Raw genomic sequence first — 19034 nt, 5'->3', positions numbered from 1 at the left:
AAAAAATTAATAAATGCATTTACTACCCCAGAATTAGCAGCCCAACTTCAGTCTAAGGACACTCGCTTTGATACACACCTCATGTTTACAATGTAGAAAAAAAGCATGTCAAAAATGAGAAAGAAAAAGAAAAGCCACATCATTCACTGGCCTTCTGGCTCTCCTCAAGAGCCTGTTTCTCAAAGCCAAGTCGGCGTAATGACATATTAAATCGATTCACCTGCAGCAGCATACGACACACACGCTCAAATGATGCACCATTTAGAACAGTGCTGTGTAATTGCAATGTTGAGCCAGATATGAGAGGAATAATATTCACAATATCACTGTCCCACTAATTATGTGTTTTTTTTTTCTAACTACATCCAAATGATCTGTACTGAAACCTCAATCTAATGCAAATGGATATAACAAATTATCGGTTATAATGAATAAGTAAAGAATAGTTTAAATTTAGATAGTGTTAAGAACATATGTTTAGAATAAATTTTCATATATAATGAGGTATTTTCGTGGAGGATCTGACTTTGTTATACAGTCGAGCAAGGATATATCGAACTCGAAGGGGATCATAAAATATTTCGATACATTAATAATTCAAAATATAAAATACGTGTATTTAAGACTTGAACATTTCAGGTCTCGGAAATTGTTACAAGGCCTAACATAATGATTCGCTCATAGTACAGTGAAGAACAAGGTGTGAGCTGCAAGCCATTGTGCTTTACATCGCATGAAAACAGTTCGTAAACTTGTCTTGCTTTTTGCGCTGCCAAGTTCCAGTCATCATCAATATCATTGAGGGTTTTCAAATAAGTAAATTCAGCTCCTTAGGCCACAACAGTGTTGATTGACGCAGAACGCGGATGCAAAATTTGTCGCCCGGTAAAAAGATGGTAAGCGGTGGCAGTGAAGACACTGGCATATTCATAACCACACTGGTACCCTTCCACGGTAACAACAACGGCAGCTGTGATTTCAGCATCGATGAAGTCACACACAGCTCCATCATGTGCACCGATGAAGTTGCTCACTGTCCAAAATGGTGCCCGGACGCTGGTAAGTCACAGAACGCACTGAGGCACCGTGTCGTCAACGGTCATGACGCGCCAGAAGTCATCACCTGGCCCGCAAGTAAAGTTTATGACAGTGCTCTACGTGACATCGCTCCAAGCGCAAATCATAATTTTTATCGCTAAATGCAGGTCAAAGTTCTGTTAAACTCTTGAATGAAGATTTGTCAGGAATAAGAAAAAAAGTACACAAATCCACAAGGCACAAAAGATAATGCCGTGTTCCCACCGTCAACATGTTAGCGATATCTATGTCATTTGTGGCTTTGTAGGTGGCAGCCGCTGATTTCAGCTGCTTTGATGCGAAAAGCTAGAAAAATCATAGCCTCTGAGAGATGCATTTTCAAACCGAAAACACTGAAAATACATCATGAGGCTGTACATCTGGAAGGCCATGCTTCTCAGGCTCACGTGCAATTGTGCGCCAACAAACAAGGAAGGGAATGCGAACATTTTAACGAAATTGCAGGGTCACTTCGCATTCTCATTTTGGTGGCCTCAGTAAATGGTGATCTTGAAAAAACTACACCCACGCGTTAACACCTGCAGATCGCGCGTCAAACATACCTGTGCACTTGCAAGTGCCGCGCAGCGAACCAGATCAGCGCGTTAGGATAACATTGCCTTTTTGTTGCCTGCACGTGAAAAGACATCGAGACTTGTTAGAATGCAGCCGAAAATTGATGAATATCCACTAGGAAAAATGCACTTTCTGGGTTTTGGCGCTGTGCAGTGTTCGATATAGCTGATGTCCTGCTGTGCGGGAGTTCGATATATGGTTGCACATGTCCTATACTTTAGCGTGAGATATTCAAGAGGATTTCTCAACTGTTCAATATAGCCAACAATTCGATAAATCGAAGCTTGATATATTCAGTATCGACTGTACAAGATTTGAGAGTATTTTACTGCATTAAGTTAGGGACAGTTGTTATGTAATTCAACATAATTAACAGAAATAATAAGTAAAGAGAGATGAGAGGCAATCAGACGAAATATTGCATATCATTTTTTTTTATTACAGATAAAATGTCCCAGCTTTGCACTGTAATTAAAACGACTGTAACAGCTTTGCACATGAGGTGTTTCCCCAATAGTATTGAAGGTGCCGTTAAGACCCTCGGCCACAGACGCAGTATAGGGAAAAAACATGCATTGCCGCATACTTAAATATAGGTCATGGTGTAAGATACAAACACTTTAGGTGAGGACACTTGGTCTTTTCCCGACGTCATCTGCGGGTAACCAGTGGGTGACCATAGGGACTCATTATATGACACGTTATGCCATTATGCGAGCCCCTCCTACCACCTGTGCAACGGATGTCGCTGACTTTCTTCTCCATTAGGTCATCATACACCATAGTGCCCCGGGTCAGCTACTGACTGATCGAGGTTGATGTTTCCTTTCAAAAGTTGTCGATGACCTTCTCTGCTCTTGTACAATGTATCACAAGTTCATCACCGCTTACCATTCGCAAAGAAACGGACTTACTGAGCACTTAAACTGTACACTCATAGACATATTACCCATGTACGTGTCTGAGGACCACCTGGAATGGGACTGCACGTTACCATTCGTTACATTTGGCTACAATTCGCCGCGTCACGACATTACTAGTTATTATCTGTTTTATCTGTTGTATGACCGTGACCTGCTCTTGCCTCTCAGCTCACTACTTCTTTCCGAGGCAAACTCAACCCCATACTACGCTCACGACGCCATTGTTCGCGCGGCTACGGCACGTCGCGTTGCCCGTGATTGACTCCTGGCATCTCAGGCCAACCAAAAACACCATTACGACAGTCACCAGTTTCAACCCTGGCTCCCTGGTTTTGCTCTGGCTGCCTTCACGTTGTGTTGGCTTGAGTAAAAAACTCCTGCCACGCTATATCGGACCTTACCGAGTTCTTTGCCGAGTTACCGAAGTCATATACGAGATCTTGCCGCTAACCCCCAAGCCTTCGTCCACCTTACCAGCTACTCTCGACTCGAGCCCAACGTCCCGTTCACCGATCCCATGCACCGAGACTGTGCTTTTGCCGCCGAGAGTTAATTTTACGTAGATGCTGGTGCCAATGTCGACTGGAGAATGCTTCTAGCCATAGAAAAGGTTGAAGTGTCTCGGGCTCAGAACTGATTGTGTCGCACTTACCTTAGGGCGTCTGCAACTTCAATTGCAACTCTACCCATATCGATACGTTTACGTGTTTTTGTGTGTGCGATAGTGGCCTGAATCCGTCTTTATTGTCTGCGATTGTACAGTGCGATAACGTCAGGATGGGATCAGGCATGAATTGGACGCGAGAGAAGTGCACATGGCGTTGACGCGACGGCAACGTTGTCACACTACGTGTTCATGAGCATTTGGGGCAATGAAGAAGTAAGGGCAGCTGCAGGGATATGCCATAGAAGATGTGCGATAACAAGCTTGGCGTGCATTGTGGTGTTCGCTTGCTTCGGCTGCCTCTCAGCTTGGCTGCTGGTAGGTACGAACTCCATCAATACAATGTTAAGTGCATATTGCATGTGTCATTGAAGCCTTAACCTAATGTTTCTGGCATTGTGCTGTTTGCCGCAAAGATCTTTTTTGTGCTCTTCACTTCGCGTACTGTTTTCGTGGATTGCTTCACACGAAAGAAAACTGTCAGGAATGCTTTACAGCGCGTTTGCAAGAAAATACTTTCTTGGCTTAAGAAATTGAGTTGCCGCTTGCATTGCTAGGTTTTCGTTGAGCCGCTACATATATTAGAATTCACTGCATAAGTGAAATTTTGTGAAAAGTGCAGCTATGCTCAATACTGTTGTCTGTGATGTTTGCAAATTGCTTGAAGCCCTGATGAGTGCAATAAGAGAGAAGTTATGAATCTAGAAAAATCTTTGCTAGCTAAACCTAGGATGTAACTGAGTAAACACTCCTGCCTCATCAACGGCTTGCATGACACCTAAAGCTGCTTTGTTTTTGCTGCAGCAAATACTTGTGGCTGTTTTTCGCGAAAAAGTGATGTAATGTGTGCAGGAGAAAATTAGTGCGAAGGTGGGAAGGAAAACGTAGCCAACATTTTTGTTTTCTTTTTTCAGTTCATGCCGGAGTCAAGTGGTGAGGCAACTACAGCCGTGTCGCGGTGTGCACTGTATGTGTAGTTGTGTGCGTTAATTGCAGTTTTATTCTGCTGCAATTCTTGTTACATTGATGGCTATATCTTTATTTCTTGAGTGTAATTTACAATCATGATATGGAAGCTCTATTTTCCGGTCTCGCAGTGCAATGAACCTCTTTTTGTGCCTCCGTTAATCAAACATTAACAAAATTAGCATGTGCTTACCAAGTATATCACTTAAAAATAAAAGTTTCTGCTCCTCCAATGATACTCATGTATTAATTAAATTGTGTGCATAGACACACATTGACATCGTGTGCCTGCCACTCTAGCGGTGCTCCTTACACAAAGCTCATCGCTGCATGCAAACGATGCGCTAAATAAAGATTAAAGTATGTCTTCAGAGATGAGCTCGCATGTAGAAGCGGTCTCGGAGGCTGTATAATAATCCTAGTCACAACAAAATGGCCTTCAAGACAGTCTTTTCTGTGGTCTGCCATCTCTGGGGTTGCAAAGTTTCACCACACCCGTTTGGTGCGCTGCGAACCCAAATCAGCGGCAGGGGCCTACGGAAGTGTCCTCTCTTGGCCTTTTATATTACTCCATGTCGATATCGCCAACATGTCGACAGTGAGAACTCCGACCAACTCGGCATTGTGTCTTTTGCACCTTGTGGCCTTCTTGCCTCGTTTCTGATAAATCCTGATTTGGGAGTTGAACTTAATGTTGACCCCCATGTAGCGATAAAGATTATGACTGGCGCTTGGAGCGACGTCAAGTAAAACACCGTTGTAAACGTTCCTTGCGGGCCAGGTGACGACTTCAGGTGCATCATGACTGCTGACAATGGCGTACGATGCCTCAGTGAATTCTGTGACTTATCAGCATTTCCAGGCACCATCTGAGACATTAGCGTCTTCATCGGTACAGATGACAACGTTTCTGACTGCATCAATGCTGAAACTTTGGCTGCCGTTGCCGGAGCCGCGGAAGTGTAGTCGTGCTTTAATGAATGTGCCAGCACCTTCACTTTCGCTGCTAACCAAGCTTCTGCCACGCTGCAAAGCTTGCATTTGCATTCTGCGTCAATGATTACTATGGCCGAAGGAGCTAAGTTCGCTTCTTTGAAAAGCGTCAATGATATTAAGGATGACTGGAACTTGACGGCATGCAAGAAGCAAGGCAAGTTTATGGACTAAATAAAGTGGGGTACCCTGCAGTTCACACCTTGTTTTTGAGTGCTTATGTTAGCTCTTGTAACAATTAATGAGGCCTGAAATTTTTTAATCTAAGCCTTAATATGCATATTTTATATTTCAAATTCTTGATATGTCGAACTATTTCGCGATCCCCTTTGAGTTGGATATATCCGGGATCGACTGTATACCTTTATAACGAATTTTTGAATATAACAAACTTATTTTCTTGTGAGATACAACTTTACCGTAATTAAGTATGAGTGTATACAATATTTAGGAAGTGACTACAATAGTTAATATCATCAGACCTCGGCTGAATCTCAAACTTCTACACCCAAGCAGTTACAAAAAAAATTCCTTCAAGAAACTCGCAGCATAAACAGCAAAAAAGCTGCGACAACTGAGGTTGTTCTGCAGTGGCTTACCTTTGCGAAAACCTCATCGTCACTTGTATCAGTTTGAACTTCAGTGTCCATCTACAAAGAAGGAATTCCCAAATGTGAAGTACATGCACCCCTTCACAGACAAAGCAAATAACCAAGATGTAAAAAAAGAAAAATAGGAAATAGCTGTCAAGGTAGTGTGTACACGTTCATAGATGCTTTGCCTCATGTTTGTGACACCGCTTCAGCTATTTCGTGAGACCTGTGGCCACATTATACAATGAAGTGTTTATTCATATGAAATGTAACACAAAGTACTCATTCAAGGGACAATGCACGCCATCAACGAAGACTGCCCCCAAAATATTACTTTTTATTTCATATTTTTGTTACCTTTAGTCATCCCTCACATTACAATCGAACACCAAAATACTAACTCTTTCCTTCTTAGATACAGTAAAATGCAACTCTTCAGATTACAATTGTGGTCTCCTTACGATAGAGTAAATATGATAATTAGAAAAATTAATGATAAAAATTTGTAAATCAATACTGCAGAAACCTCGAATAAACGTTACAATGTGCACTATGCACTTGAAAACAAAACAATCGCCAAGCCCACATGGAACATGCAGCGCATTCAAAGCGTAAGCTAAAAGAGCGGGCTTTCTTAAGCGTGTTGCACACTCTTAGAAGCAACTAATACAAGTGCACATGCGAAGTACCGACTACACCATGAATCATGGTAATTTTTACGAAGCAGAGAAGCGCTCACTATGCCCTCATTTGTCATTCTGTGGAGAACTGTGATACCCACTGGGTCCGTAAGAGATCATGTGCACATGGAGCTATTGCTGATGATGACGAAAAATTATGACTGAGCCCTCTGTACGGGTTGAAAGCTGTTAACGACTGAATTCTTGCACAATTCACAATGTATGATGCCTGGTTGTCATTTTCATACTCTTCTACCACGTCACATGACATATGTTAACATGATACCTTGTCCCACATGATGCCTGTATAGGGTTATATAGCAAAGGAGTTCCAGGCATTAGCGTGGCTTTGTGGTGGAATACTCGACTGGCGTGCAGGGGGCCCAAGATCGAATCCCATCCGATCCTAAAACTTTTTTTTTATTTAATGCAACAGTGGTTACGGACTGGTGTGGCGGCAGATCTATGGCACCAAAACGGCTCTTGTAATCTCATAACAGCTTTCGCTGAAAAACAAAATACTTAGAAATCTTCAAGGAGTACTAGTCCGTTAATCACTGGGTGGACAGATATTAATGACGAAACGTAAACCACATAAAACAGATAGAACAGTAGGGAACAAAACTTGACAATTTGTTACGTGCTAACAAAGTAAAATCTACTTGATCCGGCTTCCTTCAACTTTACCTATTAACTAGGTATTCAACATACTGGTGCAGTATACATGCCATGCTGCCTCTGACAAAAGAAATGTGCTATTTTAAGCAGAACGATTTTTGTACGAAAATTTGAAACGTTCTTCCCAATTCAACAGTAACATCATTCCTTTCGAGCACACAATTAACATGACTTCCGATACAATCCTTCCGATAAAACTGACCTTTGAGAACGGGCTTAATTCTGCTGCTACATCGAAGTCGTCAGCCTGCAGGTCAGCATCAAAAAATGAGAGATATGAAAGCATTAGAAAAAGTATGAAAATACAAAAAAGAAACAAAAATTTCACTTCAGATTAAAGCATGCAACCTCATTACTTTATTCATGATAGGTTCAGTTTTCATTCTGCAATTATCCTGCAAAAAAAAAAAGAAGGCTTCCAAAGGATATTCAAAGGAGAATAAATATCAAGCTATGTGCAGAGAAAGACTAAAACCATCACCATGATTCCATCTTCTGTCTGCACAAAGGAGTCCACCTATGAGGAAGAAAGCTTTTTCAATACTTACGTAGTGAATGTCTTATAGGAATAATGTTAAGCGACAACTGAAGAAAAGCTTCAAAGTCAACAAAAACATCACCTTTTCAGACTCCTCTGTCTGTGCGCCATGATCAACCTGGAACAACAAAATTCAAAAAAGCAAGATTTAATGGTCTTTGCTGGAAGTAAAATTTGGTATCATATTTATTAGAGCTGTGAGAAAAACTAAATTTCGGGTGCAAAGCAAATATTGAAGTGCGAGTGTGAACTGCATCAAATATTTTTCAGATACGACAAATCTATACTGTGCAAAAAAGTAAAAAGATGATTCCTAAGCATATTTTTATGAGGCAGCACCATTAAAGTGTTTCTTTCGGCTAGGTTGATGAAGCACTGGCAAGGTGGTGTTTCGTGGTTGTCTTATGAAAAACGAAACAATACACAGGCCGAATGGTATTCCTTTACACGATTTAATGCAATCCAAGGTGTTGTCGACAACACTTTACACATAAAAATCAAAAATGCTATTTTCTCAGCCTCTCCTACTCTTTCAACTTCTGTGGAAACCCAAATTATATAATAATAATAATAATAATAATAATAATAATAATAATAATAATAATAATAATAATAATAATAAATGGGGGTTTAACCTCCCAAAACCAGAATATGATTATGAGAGACGTCACAGTGAAGGACTCCAGAACTTTGACCCCTGGGGTTTTTTAACACGCACTTCAATCTAAACACACAGGCATCAAGCATTTTCGCCACCATCAAAAATGCCGCCCCCGTGGCTGGGATTCGATCCTGCGACCTGCGGGTCAGCAGCTGAGTGCCTTAGCCACTAGATAAATCACCGTGGTAGGTGAAAGCCCAACTGATGTGGTGAAGATGGGTGTGCTCCCTTCTAGTTCAATGTTCAAAATCTGCCTCTTAGAACCTCGATATATAAGAAGAATATCTGGAATGCTAGATGCTAAAAAACTTCGACCAATTTACCAATCACTCTGCTCAAACTTTAAATCCAAAAAAAGGATTAACTGAGTCCCCACCTTTGTCGCATCTATCGTCTCCATGTTCTAACGAGCGTTTTCTTCACTCAATAGATTTGCACCCATAACAGAGCTTAAAAAGCAGCTTTTCCGAAATACACAATTGTAATGATGTGGAGCCTATTAAAAATCTGAAGAAGTTACCTTTCATTTTTGGGAAGTTTGACGTTCTAATAATAAAACTTCCAGCGCAAATTTAGAATATTCCCACACCACTAATATTTATACTTCTTCAGTCTGTAATTTGACTTGACTGCCAAAAAAATGGCTTGTTCTCGTGTCTCTTCAAGCCTCACAGTGAAGATCAAATATACTGAAAGTGCACTGCATGAAAGGCCATACTAATGTTTAAGCACACGTCTTTTTGATAGCAAGAGTGCATTGGATCAAGGACAATAACAGTTACAAACCCTGTAGGGCTGCAAGAAAGAAGGAGGCACAGCGAAGTCTCTTTTTGTTTCATTATTCAAGGAATTTCTACAGAGATTGGAAAAAGAAATACAGACAAGATAACACAACAAAATCAATTTCAATGGGTGTTCGTGAGCATGCTGGAAAACTTTCTCAGTACATACAACATGTTCAAAAGAAATGGCTGCAATGCAGAGAAGGACAGGGTAATGTCCCAGGCATGTTCCTTGTGTGGTGACGGTTTCGACAGCTAAACATTTTTTCTGGAGTACATTTAAAATCGACCACAGTCAAACCTCATTAATTCGAACACGCTTAATTCGAACTTCCGGTTAATGCAAACTCAAGATGAGGTCCCGTCAAAGCTATGTGTATCCCAATGGGCAAAAGCAACCGGTAATTTGAACACGCAAGCACTTGCGGCAGTTAATTCGAACATACTGCACTTTGTAAATGCTCTCAGCACCCCGCTAAATCTTGCGGCGGCACCTGAGACACCTCAATGCTGCGCGCGAAGGAAATGAAAAGAAAAGAAAAGGCTGCGATGGAATGTTTACTCTCTCTCAAATGCCGATCTGCAACATGCCCGTGTCGCAATTCTCCCTTTTTCGTCCCAACCACGTAAAGACCCTTCTCCTTCCAACGCCGTGCGTGCAGAGAGAGAGGAAAAAAAGAAAACAAAGCTGTCGCTGGGTTGAATGAATGCGTGGTTGAAGGAAAAGAAAAAGGCACCATCTTCTGCAGCCCTTGCCCCTTGCGGGAGCACGGCTCTGCGCCTTAGGGGGAAGGGGGGGGTCTCGCACGCCGGTGCTGCATTTCTTCCTTTCCTGTCCCTGCCACGTAACCTTTTTTTCAACGATGCGCGCAAAGAGACCAAGAAAAAAAAACTGCCCTAGAGTGTTGGTTTCTTTCAAATGCTGATCTGCTTCTCTCTGCGTGGAGACGCTCCTCCTTTCTTGTCACGTGCTGGCCATGCTGCTGCTACATAGCCCGCAACGCAGTCATCTTTAGAAAGTCCGCGCTGGACATTTCCGCGCACAACTTCTATTGCCAGGAGAATGCTGAAGCCGAAGTAAAAATGCTTTGCAAGCTGCGTGTGAAATTGACTGACTTGCTGCAAGGCGAACGTGTGCAGACGCGCATCACCTATTACTTCAATTGTTAAGACGTTTATTGGCGGACACTCGTCGATGATCCACGACAGTGACAGTCAATGCAGGGACCGACTCTCAGCACGAGCTGCTCTTCTTATGAAAAGGGCGACCCACTAGAAGGCACTGGAGAGGACTACCGACTTCTCGAAGGCTTTGCCACAACTACCTCGGGTACGAAAAGGCAGCCTCCTGGCGACCTAACAGGTGGTTACAATGAGCGGGTCATGGTAGGCGTTGAGGCGCTCCACGTTAACAATGTTGCATCCTCGACGGCGCATGTTCGAAGATAGTTCGATTGGTTCAATGAAGTAGTTGACAGGGGAAGTGCATTTGACGACACGGTAGGGGCCTTCGTATTTGGGCAATAGTTTTGAAGATAGGCCAGTTGCAGTGGTAGGGATCGAGAGCCAGACGAGTGCTCCAGGGAGGAACGTGGGTGCAGTATTGATGGCGTCAGCGCGAATGCTTTTTTGCCGCTTTTGATCGTGCGCAGTAAAGATCTTTGCAAGCTCTCGACACTCTTCAGCAAGCTTGGCTGTAGCAGAAATAGGCGCCCACTCGGACGGATCTGGCTTGTACGGAAGTATAGTGTCGATGGTGTGCGACGGGTGCCTTCCATATAATAAAAAGAAAGGTGAAAAGCCAGTAGTGCTTTGAGGGGCGGTGTTATATGCGTAGGTGACGAAGGGTAGAATGTCATCCCAATTTGTGTGATCGGCGGCGACGTACTTGGAGAGCATGTCACCGAGCGTACGGTTGAAGCGTTCCGTGAGGCCATTCGTCTGCGGGGGGTAAGCAGCAGTTTTGCGGTGAACAACGTTGCACTCTTTGAGAATGGCTTCGACGACTTCAGACAGGAAGACGCAGCCTCGATCACTGAGCTGTTCCTGAGGTGGACCGTGTCGCAAAATGAATCGTTGGAGCAGAAAGGAGGCCACATCGCTCGCTGTAGCCGCGGGGAGAGCGGCAGTTTCGGCGTATCGCGTGAGGTAGTCCACAGCAACAATGGGCCAGCGGTTACCAGCCGACGTTGGTGGAAGTGGCCCATACAAATCGATGCCAATGCGCCCAAAGGGCCAGGCAGGGCAAGGTAGAGGTTGCAGACCTACCGGTGACAGGTGCGTTGAAGCTTTTCGGCGCTGGCAATATATGCAGGAGCGAACGAATTTCTGCACGTAGCGGTACATGCCGCGCCAAAAGTACCGTTGGTGAATGCGATCGTAAGTCTTTGATACCCCAGAGTGCGCACATTGCAGATCGGAATGAAAGAACTCGCATATGTCAGAGCGCAAACCGCGAGGTATGACTAGTAGCCACTGGCGGTCGTCACCGTTGTAATTGCGCCTGTGGAGGAGGTCGTCACGGACGGGAAAATGGTGGGCTTGACGACGCAACGCGCGAGTGGATGGAGTGGATGGATTAGCCAGCAAGTCTATCAGTGAGGCGATCCATTGATCCTTGCGCTACTCAGTAGCAATGGTATGAATGCTAATGGAAGAAATGGCAAGGTGAGATGCTGTGTTGTGGGCATTGTCATCAGGCAAGGGAGAGCGCGACAGGGCGTCGGCGTCAGCATGTTGCCTTCCATTGCGGTACAGCACGCGGTTGTCATAGTCTTGCAGGCGAAGTGCCCACTGGGCGAGACGGCCTGAGGGATCTTTCAATGACGACAACCAGCATAGTGCGTGATGGTCGGTGACGACATGAAATGGGCGACCATACAAATAAGGTCGGAACTTTGTAAGGGCCCAGACGATTGCCAAACATTCCTTCTCGGTGATGGTGTAATTACTCTCGGCCTTAGTAAGCGTACGGCTTGCGTACGGCTTGCATACGCCACGACATATTCCGGGAACCCTGGTTTGCGCTGCGCAAGGACAGCGCCAAGGCCGACACCGCAGCCGCGTCAGCTCGTAAGTCCGAGCAGAGTCGAGCTAGTTCAAAGACTCTTCCCAGAATATAGTTACGGCAAGTGACCGTAATCCTGTTGCTTGGGTCCGCGCAGAACTTCGATAGGTCTTCCTCTAGCTCCTGGACTCTCGCCATTACCCGAGACCCGAGATCCGTCCTGAGACCCGTCGCCACCGCTGTATTCTCTGAGACAGACGACCGAACATCTTCTTCCTGATCTGTCTCGTTAGTGGGTATGGGCCGCACTGTTCCGCTTTCAGCAGCGCCAACAGTGGGTATGGGCCCCTGGAAAAAGCACGCGCGCTCGTGCTTTTGGTCGGTTGGACGCAGCATCGGCTCCTGCTAAATCGCCAAAAGATATCCGTGTGTACCTCTGTAGGGGCCGTAAGGTCATAGTGGCGGAGTATGGGAGGCGACGTCAACAAATGACGGAGCGTTGTGAAAGCGTCATCGCACTGTGATGACCACAAATGGAGAGGCCCGTTACTTTCGAGGAGCTTCGTCAGCGGCGATATGATAGTCGCGAAGTTTTGAATGAAGCGCCGAAAGCAGGAACACAGCCCTACGAAACTGCGCAGTTCCTTGATGGATGTCAGCTTGGGGAACTCGGCCACGGTCCGGAGCTTAGCTGGATCGGGGAGAATTCCGTCCTTGGACACGATGTAGCCGAGTATTGTCAGCTGTCTAACTGCAAATCGGCACTTCTTTAGGTTCACCTGCAGACTGCCGTCACTCAGACGCGTTAAAACATGCCGTAGGCATTGAAGATGTGTCAAGAAGTCCGGAGCGAAAACGACGACGTGATCGAGGTAGCACAGGCACGTGTGCCATTTTAGGTCACGCAGAACAGTATCCATCATGCGCTCAAAGGTGGCGGGCGCATTGCACAGCCCAAACAGCATGACGTTGAATTCGTACAAGCCGTCGGGGGTGACAAAAGCGGTCTTCGGTCGAGCGTCCTCAGCCATAGGTACTTGCCAGTACCCTGAGCACAAATCGAGGGATGAAAAGAATTCTGCTCCTTGCAGGCTGTCAATCGCGTCATATACCCGCGGTAATGGGTACACGTCCTTACGAGTGATCTTGTTGAGGCGTCGTTAGTCCACACAGAACCGCACAGAACCGTCCTTCTTTGTGACGAGAACGACAGGAGACGCCCAGGGGCTGCTAGAGGGTCGAATAACATCACAGCGAAGCATGTCGTCGACATGCTCCTTGATTACATGGCGTCCTGTGGGAGATACGCGATATGGACGTTGCCGCAGTGGTGGCTGTGTGCCTGTGTCGATGCGATGCGTAACGGTGGATGTGCGGCCGAGAGACGGTCCGGCGACATCAAAAGAAGACTGGAATTCTTCCAACAGGCCCAGAAGTTGGGAACGCTGGCCTGGCATAAGGTTGTCGGGAATGGAGGGACCGAATACATCATCGGATGATAAAGCAGATGTTGAAACAGCACTAAGCGTACTGGAACTTGAGCAGTGCATGTCATCGGGTTGATCCATAACTTGTTCGTCTTCGATGGGTTCCACGCTGCCGAGACAATCCCCTCGCACCAACGTAACGCTGTACGGGGATGAGTTCACTACAAAAATAGTGGTGCTGCCGTAAGTGAGTTGCACGGTCGCGAAAGGAACCAGCAAGCCTTTTCTGATGAAAAGGCGATGAGATGGCGAGAGGAGCGTAGCGGTGTCAGAAAGGCTTGCGCAGTAGACCGACACCGTCGCGGACGAGTTTGCAGGCACTTGGGTGTCATCTCTGACGAGTAATTTGCTTGCAGCACATGGACTGTCGGCCGGCGTCAAAGAAGAGAATTGTGTGAGTTATATTTCTGCTGGTGCGCAATGAATGAGGGTGTCACGGCGGGAGAGAAAATTCCATCCTAGGATGACGTCGTGAGAGCATGAAGGAATTATGATGAATTCGACTGCATACATCACGTCCTGAATCATAAGGCGGGCTGTGCACATCACCGTAGGGTGAATGCTTTGGGCGCTGGCTGTACGGAGGGAGAGCCCGGAGAGTGGCGTGGCCACTTTGTGCATTAATCGGCTAAGTTTTGCGTCAATGACGGATACGGCGGCTCCAGTATCTACAAAGGCAGATGCACGAACGCCATCCACAAGTACGTCTATCACGTTCGATGGGCTTTCCTGAGTGCTTCTGCAGTTCGCCAGCGTCGCAGATGGACTGCGACGACTAGTTTTCCTGGTCGCCCTCGAGTGGACGTGGCCGCATCGGCGACAGTGAGCAACGTGGCGGGGATGGTGAACGGCGGGTAGACGGAGCAGGGCGGGACGATGGTGACATAGGCGGCGACTGGTCATAAGAGCGGCTTGATTCGCTGGGAAAGTTCGAGGCGACCTGCAGTTGCTGCACACGATTGCAATAGCGTGCTACGTGACCGACCCGACCACAAGCAAAGCAGATGGGGTGATTGTCAGCAGTGCAACATCTGTTCGCGGGTCCCATCCATGTCGCAGAATGCGATGGGCGAGCCGGCTGCTGGTATGAGTGCATGGTGGGTGGCACTCGGGGCCCATGGGGGACGTCGGCGTATGTAGGCGACACAGTTTCTCCGAAGGCCTGGGGCCTCGCGGTGGTTTCGGTGTAACTTAGGGGGTAAGCCACAGAAATCGGTGGGGGCGGCCTGGCTACAACTTGGGCGTAGCTGAGTGGCACAGATACAGGAGGCGGCTAGTGGTATTCAGGAACGACCTCCGTGATTTCTTGCTGAATGGCTCGGCGGAGTGGAGGTAGAAGTGTACTTGATGGCTGCTGAGCATGTTGCGGCGGAGCAAAAGCCAGTAAGGAGACCTGGCGGGCAACTTCTTCACGCACGAATGACTCGATTTCGGCGAGCAAGGTTGTGTAGTCAGGAACTGCTGACAAATCCGAGAGACCAGCCTCACGTGATAGTGGTCGACGGGTCATTAAGCGCTGCCGCCGCAGCTCATCGTAACTTTGGCATAATGTAATGACTTCTGCCACAGTGTGAGGGTTCTTGGCCAGGAGCATGGTGAAGGCATCGTCGGCGATGCCTTTTAGAACATGCGTGATTTTGTCAGCCTCTGACATGTTCAGGTCGACTTTCTTGCACAAGACAAAGATGTCCTCGATGTAACTTGTGAAGGACTCACGGGTCTGCTGTGCTCGTTCATGTAAACGATGTTCGGCTTGCAGTTTACGAACGGCAGGACGGCCGAATACGTCGACGACAGCGGTTTTAAAAGTGGACCAGGTCGGGAAATCAGATGCGTGGTTGTTGTACCACATTCCGGCCACACCCGCGAGGTAGAAAAACAGGTTACCGAGTTTAGCAGCCTCGTCCCAATGATTGGGGACGCTCACGCGTTCGTACATAGCGAGCCAGTCTTCGACGTCGGTGCCATCTGCGCCGGTGAAGACAGGAGGGTTGCGGATGCGGGGGACACCAGGACATGGCGTCGGCGTAGGAGGAAGCGTTTGCTGAGCAGCGTCCTGGTGTGTGGTAGAAGGCACGGTACGGGATCGAAGCTCCAAGGGCATCGAATGCGAACCAAAGATGTTTGAAGGGCACCGCACTCTCAGCACTCTCCACCAAATTGTTAAGACGTTTATTGGCGGACACTCGTCGATGATCCACGACAGCAACAGTCAATGCGGGGACCGACTCTCTGCACGAGCTGCTCTTCTTCTTATGAAAAGGACGACCCACTAGAAGGCACTGGAGAGGACGAACCACTGTTCGAAGGCTTTGCCACACAATTAATAACGGATGTCCTGTGAATTGTCAATAAATGCAAATCTTCTGCAACTGCCCCCTCGTGCGTTAGCTCAATGCACATGCGCCACTGCATGGAGAGCCCTCCATTTGTTTAACTTTCATTAATTCGAACTTCTTTTACCTCGAACAAATTTTTGAGCCCCTTCGTGTTCAAATTATCGAGATTCGACTGTATTTGGCTTATCCACAACGACGAAATAAAGAGGACAAGCAATTTTAAACCACTGGTTTCGTTCATTTGAAAGGAAATGAGATTAGAAAAAAAAAGGCAATGAAAGTTTTTGCTTTATAAGTACGCCTTTACACTCATTTCAAATATGTACTCATTAGTTTTATAGTAACTTGCACAGTTTTCATTTTGTGCCATGAGAATGTAAAACACATACTTCGTTTTGAAAAAACTTTCTATGCCATTAGTCTTTTACGGTCCTGACCCATCAATGGCCCATTTTGCTCCATATTAACTGTAGAATGTAAATAACTATCAAGAAAGTACATATAGGACATTTTGATGCCCAAGAAAAATTGTAAGAATCCCTAGAATACTCAGCCCATACCAATTGCTTAGTTCAGGTTCATAATAATTATACACAGGCAATATTAGGTCTTAAACTATACTTGCAACCCTCGCATTATAAAAAATATCTAGACGAAATTTCATCCTGATGAGGCTATCAGAAGTACAAAAAAAATTATGTGTAATCTAAAGTGGTCAGTCAAAATGGATCTAGAGAAAATTTCATATTGAAAATATAAGTCAAAGGTGATCTATTCAGCAAAAATAAGTTTTTCAAAATGATTTTTTCCATTATAAGAGCTCAGCAATCATTGTTTTTTTGAGCATGTGGCTTTAGTGAACTCCTCACGCAAAATTGTTACCTGGCAAGCCGCCAGATGACAATTTCCAGCGGACTCTGGGCAATGAGCCCTTTTCAGTTTTTAGTAACCAACTTGTCCTCTTTAAAAGAAATTTAACCTACTTTGATTTTAATTACAATCTTGTTTTTTGTTGTAAAAGTAGAGAAACTAGACTTGTGAGAGCAAATAAAAACAAGAAATATGTAATTTCGAAGAAAATAAGCGTGCATTTTTCGCCATGCACCTCCCCTTAACGGGTGCCTGGGGCCTCTTTGAAGTTCGGATGTAGTAGTTACACTAAGCAGCATAGATAGATGAATGCACAGCCCTAAAACTTTCCTCTCTCTCGAGAAGTTACACAGACAATGCAAGCTACAAGAAAAATTTGCTCACCTTGTTCTCCTGCTGCTCCTGTAGTTGGCGAAGGTCACAAGTAACAATCAGTAAGGCACTTTGTAAGTTTTCATTCTGACGCCTGAAATGAAGAACATCAAAATCGACAAGGTTTCCCAGCTATGAAAGGAAAAATTGGAATTGCATATATAAAAAGGCGCTACCAGACTAATATAAGTGGAAGAGTTGGCACAAAATATTGCATGAACTACTGACATCAGAAACTTGCGACAACAAACCAGTTACTAAGCAACTATAACAATAATGAAAATTTTCTTGAAAAAGAAATCTAAATGAGAGATCTAACATTTTGAGTATACAAATACAGCCTAACACAGATAAGCCGAGTCTGAAGTAGACCTATGTGCCGGTTTCCAAATCACCAGTGGTGCGACAGTGGGTGAGAAGGGGGGGGGGGGTTGATGCAAGATTCAAAAGCCAGCAGGAAGAAAACTTCAAAAAAAAAAAATTTGCGAAAAAAAAGAAGGATGTTTTCCACAGAAGGGTGCAGCAGTGAGAGTGATTGCAACATGAACATGTAATGTTAAAACAAAGTTCTAGCAGCGAACTCTTTTTCATCCAGTCTCGTGCAACTGCAAAACGCTGGTGTATGGGCATACAGCTGCTCTCGAGGGGAAAAAAAAAAACGTTCAGTTTGCCGTATAGGTGGTCCCAGCACAAAGTGGTGATACCATTGCATAGAAGGGTATACGAGCTGTTTTCCGATGCCATGACAATTTTGCATGCACGCCTATGCTCCCGATCACGCCCTTATAGTCTATGTTCTCACTCGGCTTGAACCACGTAGCCCCCTATCTTTCATAATCCTTCGTTCAGTGAAAGATTGACAGAGTACTTCCTGCCCAGTTGAAGTGCAATGGACAACAGGCCTCACATGCAGAGTGATGTAACCACATGTGGTCTCCTTGTGACAAAGATGGGCAGTTTGTTTCATCTAAGCTTCAGCCGTGTTTCTTGCTAGCGCTCGTGGGTACAGCGTAAGATGTGCATACAAAAGTTATTGATTAGGACTTTATGCAGAACGTGATGGCATGATGAAAATATATATACAAAAGGTTACCCCCCCCCCCCTTTTTTTTCAGGAGAGTAGCAATGTCTTCGCTGTAAAAAATTTGTCCTTTAGAAGTATCGAAATCTCCGGCGTCTCTTCCAATGATTTCATATCTCCTACAGGCAATATTTTTTCGACACTTGACGCAAAGCAGGCGGACAATGTGAGCACTAAGTGTTCAGCCTATCAGGATTTCAAGCTTGTCAGCTACGCTCAGTCCCCTCCGCTTGACTAATCAGAAACTCACATAACGGAGCAAGATCAGTTCATCGTGCACAATAATAATACAAGGCAAGGAAGAATAAGTGAGCAAATGTATGGGAATGCAGGATGAGAGGCAAGTCCCAACTGATATTTCTCGTATCAACAGAGATTAGGAGTGCTCTCGAGCGCCCCAATGACATCACGTGAATTACCGTTCAGGTGTCACGATGAGCATAAAAGTGGAAAACAGAGACGACAAGAGATAGTATTGCGCTCGACTTCTTAGAGGCTGCTTTGATTCCCTTAAACAGACGGGACATGCAAAGACGGGCACAAGAGAGTTGTCAAGACACCACAAACACCACGATGAGAAAAAAAAAATCATACGGCGGCGAAAATGAAGGTATACAAAAGAAAAAAAATTGAGGCAGCTTCGCACTAGTGGTGCCAAGCCTGAAAGATGTGCGGAGCATTCCTCATTTCTCTTTCGTTTTCTTTTTTTTACTTTCTTTTTTTTTATTTCTGTTCCAGTTTCCTACC

The 19034-nt window shown here is 45.3% G+C and overlaps 1 protein-coding gene across 5 annotated transcripts in view; it reads right to left on the bottom strand.

Annotated features, from left to right (window-relative positions):
• Positions 1-19034, bottom strand: part of LOC119164054 (uncharacterized) — a 155020-nt gene that overhangs the window by 54075 nt on the left and 81911 nt on the right. For all 5 annotated transcript variants that reach the window (XM_075870900.1, XM_075870899.1, XM_075870903.1 and 2 more), the window contains exons 21-25: positions 17219-17300; positions 7771-7806; positions 7632-7667; positions 7353-7397; positions 5799-5849 (exon numbers count right to left, since the gene is read on the bottom strand). In XM_075870900.1, coding sequence (XP_075727015.1) covers positions 5799-5849; positions 7353-7397; positions 7632-7667; positions 7771-7806; positions 17219-17300 — 250 coding nt within the window. The remainder of the gene's footprint in view (positions 1-5798; positions 5850-7352; positions 7398-7631; positions 7668-7770; positions 7807-17218; positions 17301-19034) is intronic.

This window comes from Rhipicephalus microplus, chromosome 8 (assembly GCF_043290135.1).
Source record: "Rhipicephalus microplus isolate Deutch F79 chromosome 8, USDA_Rmic, whole genome shotgun sequence".
NCBI classification, from domain to species: Eukaryota; Metazoa; Arthropoda; class Arachnida; order Ixodida; family Ixodidae; genus Rhipicephalus; species Rhipicephalus microplus.
The sequence above is the reverse complement of the archived record's forward strand: the minus strand, read 5'-3'. Positions and strand labels throughout refer to the sequence as shown.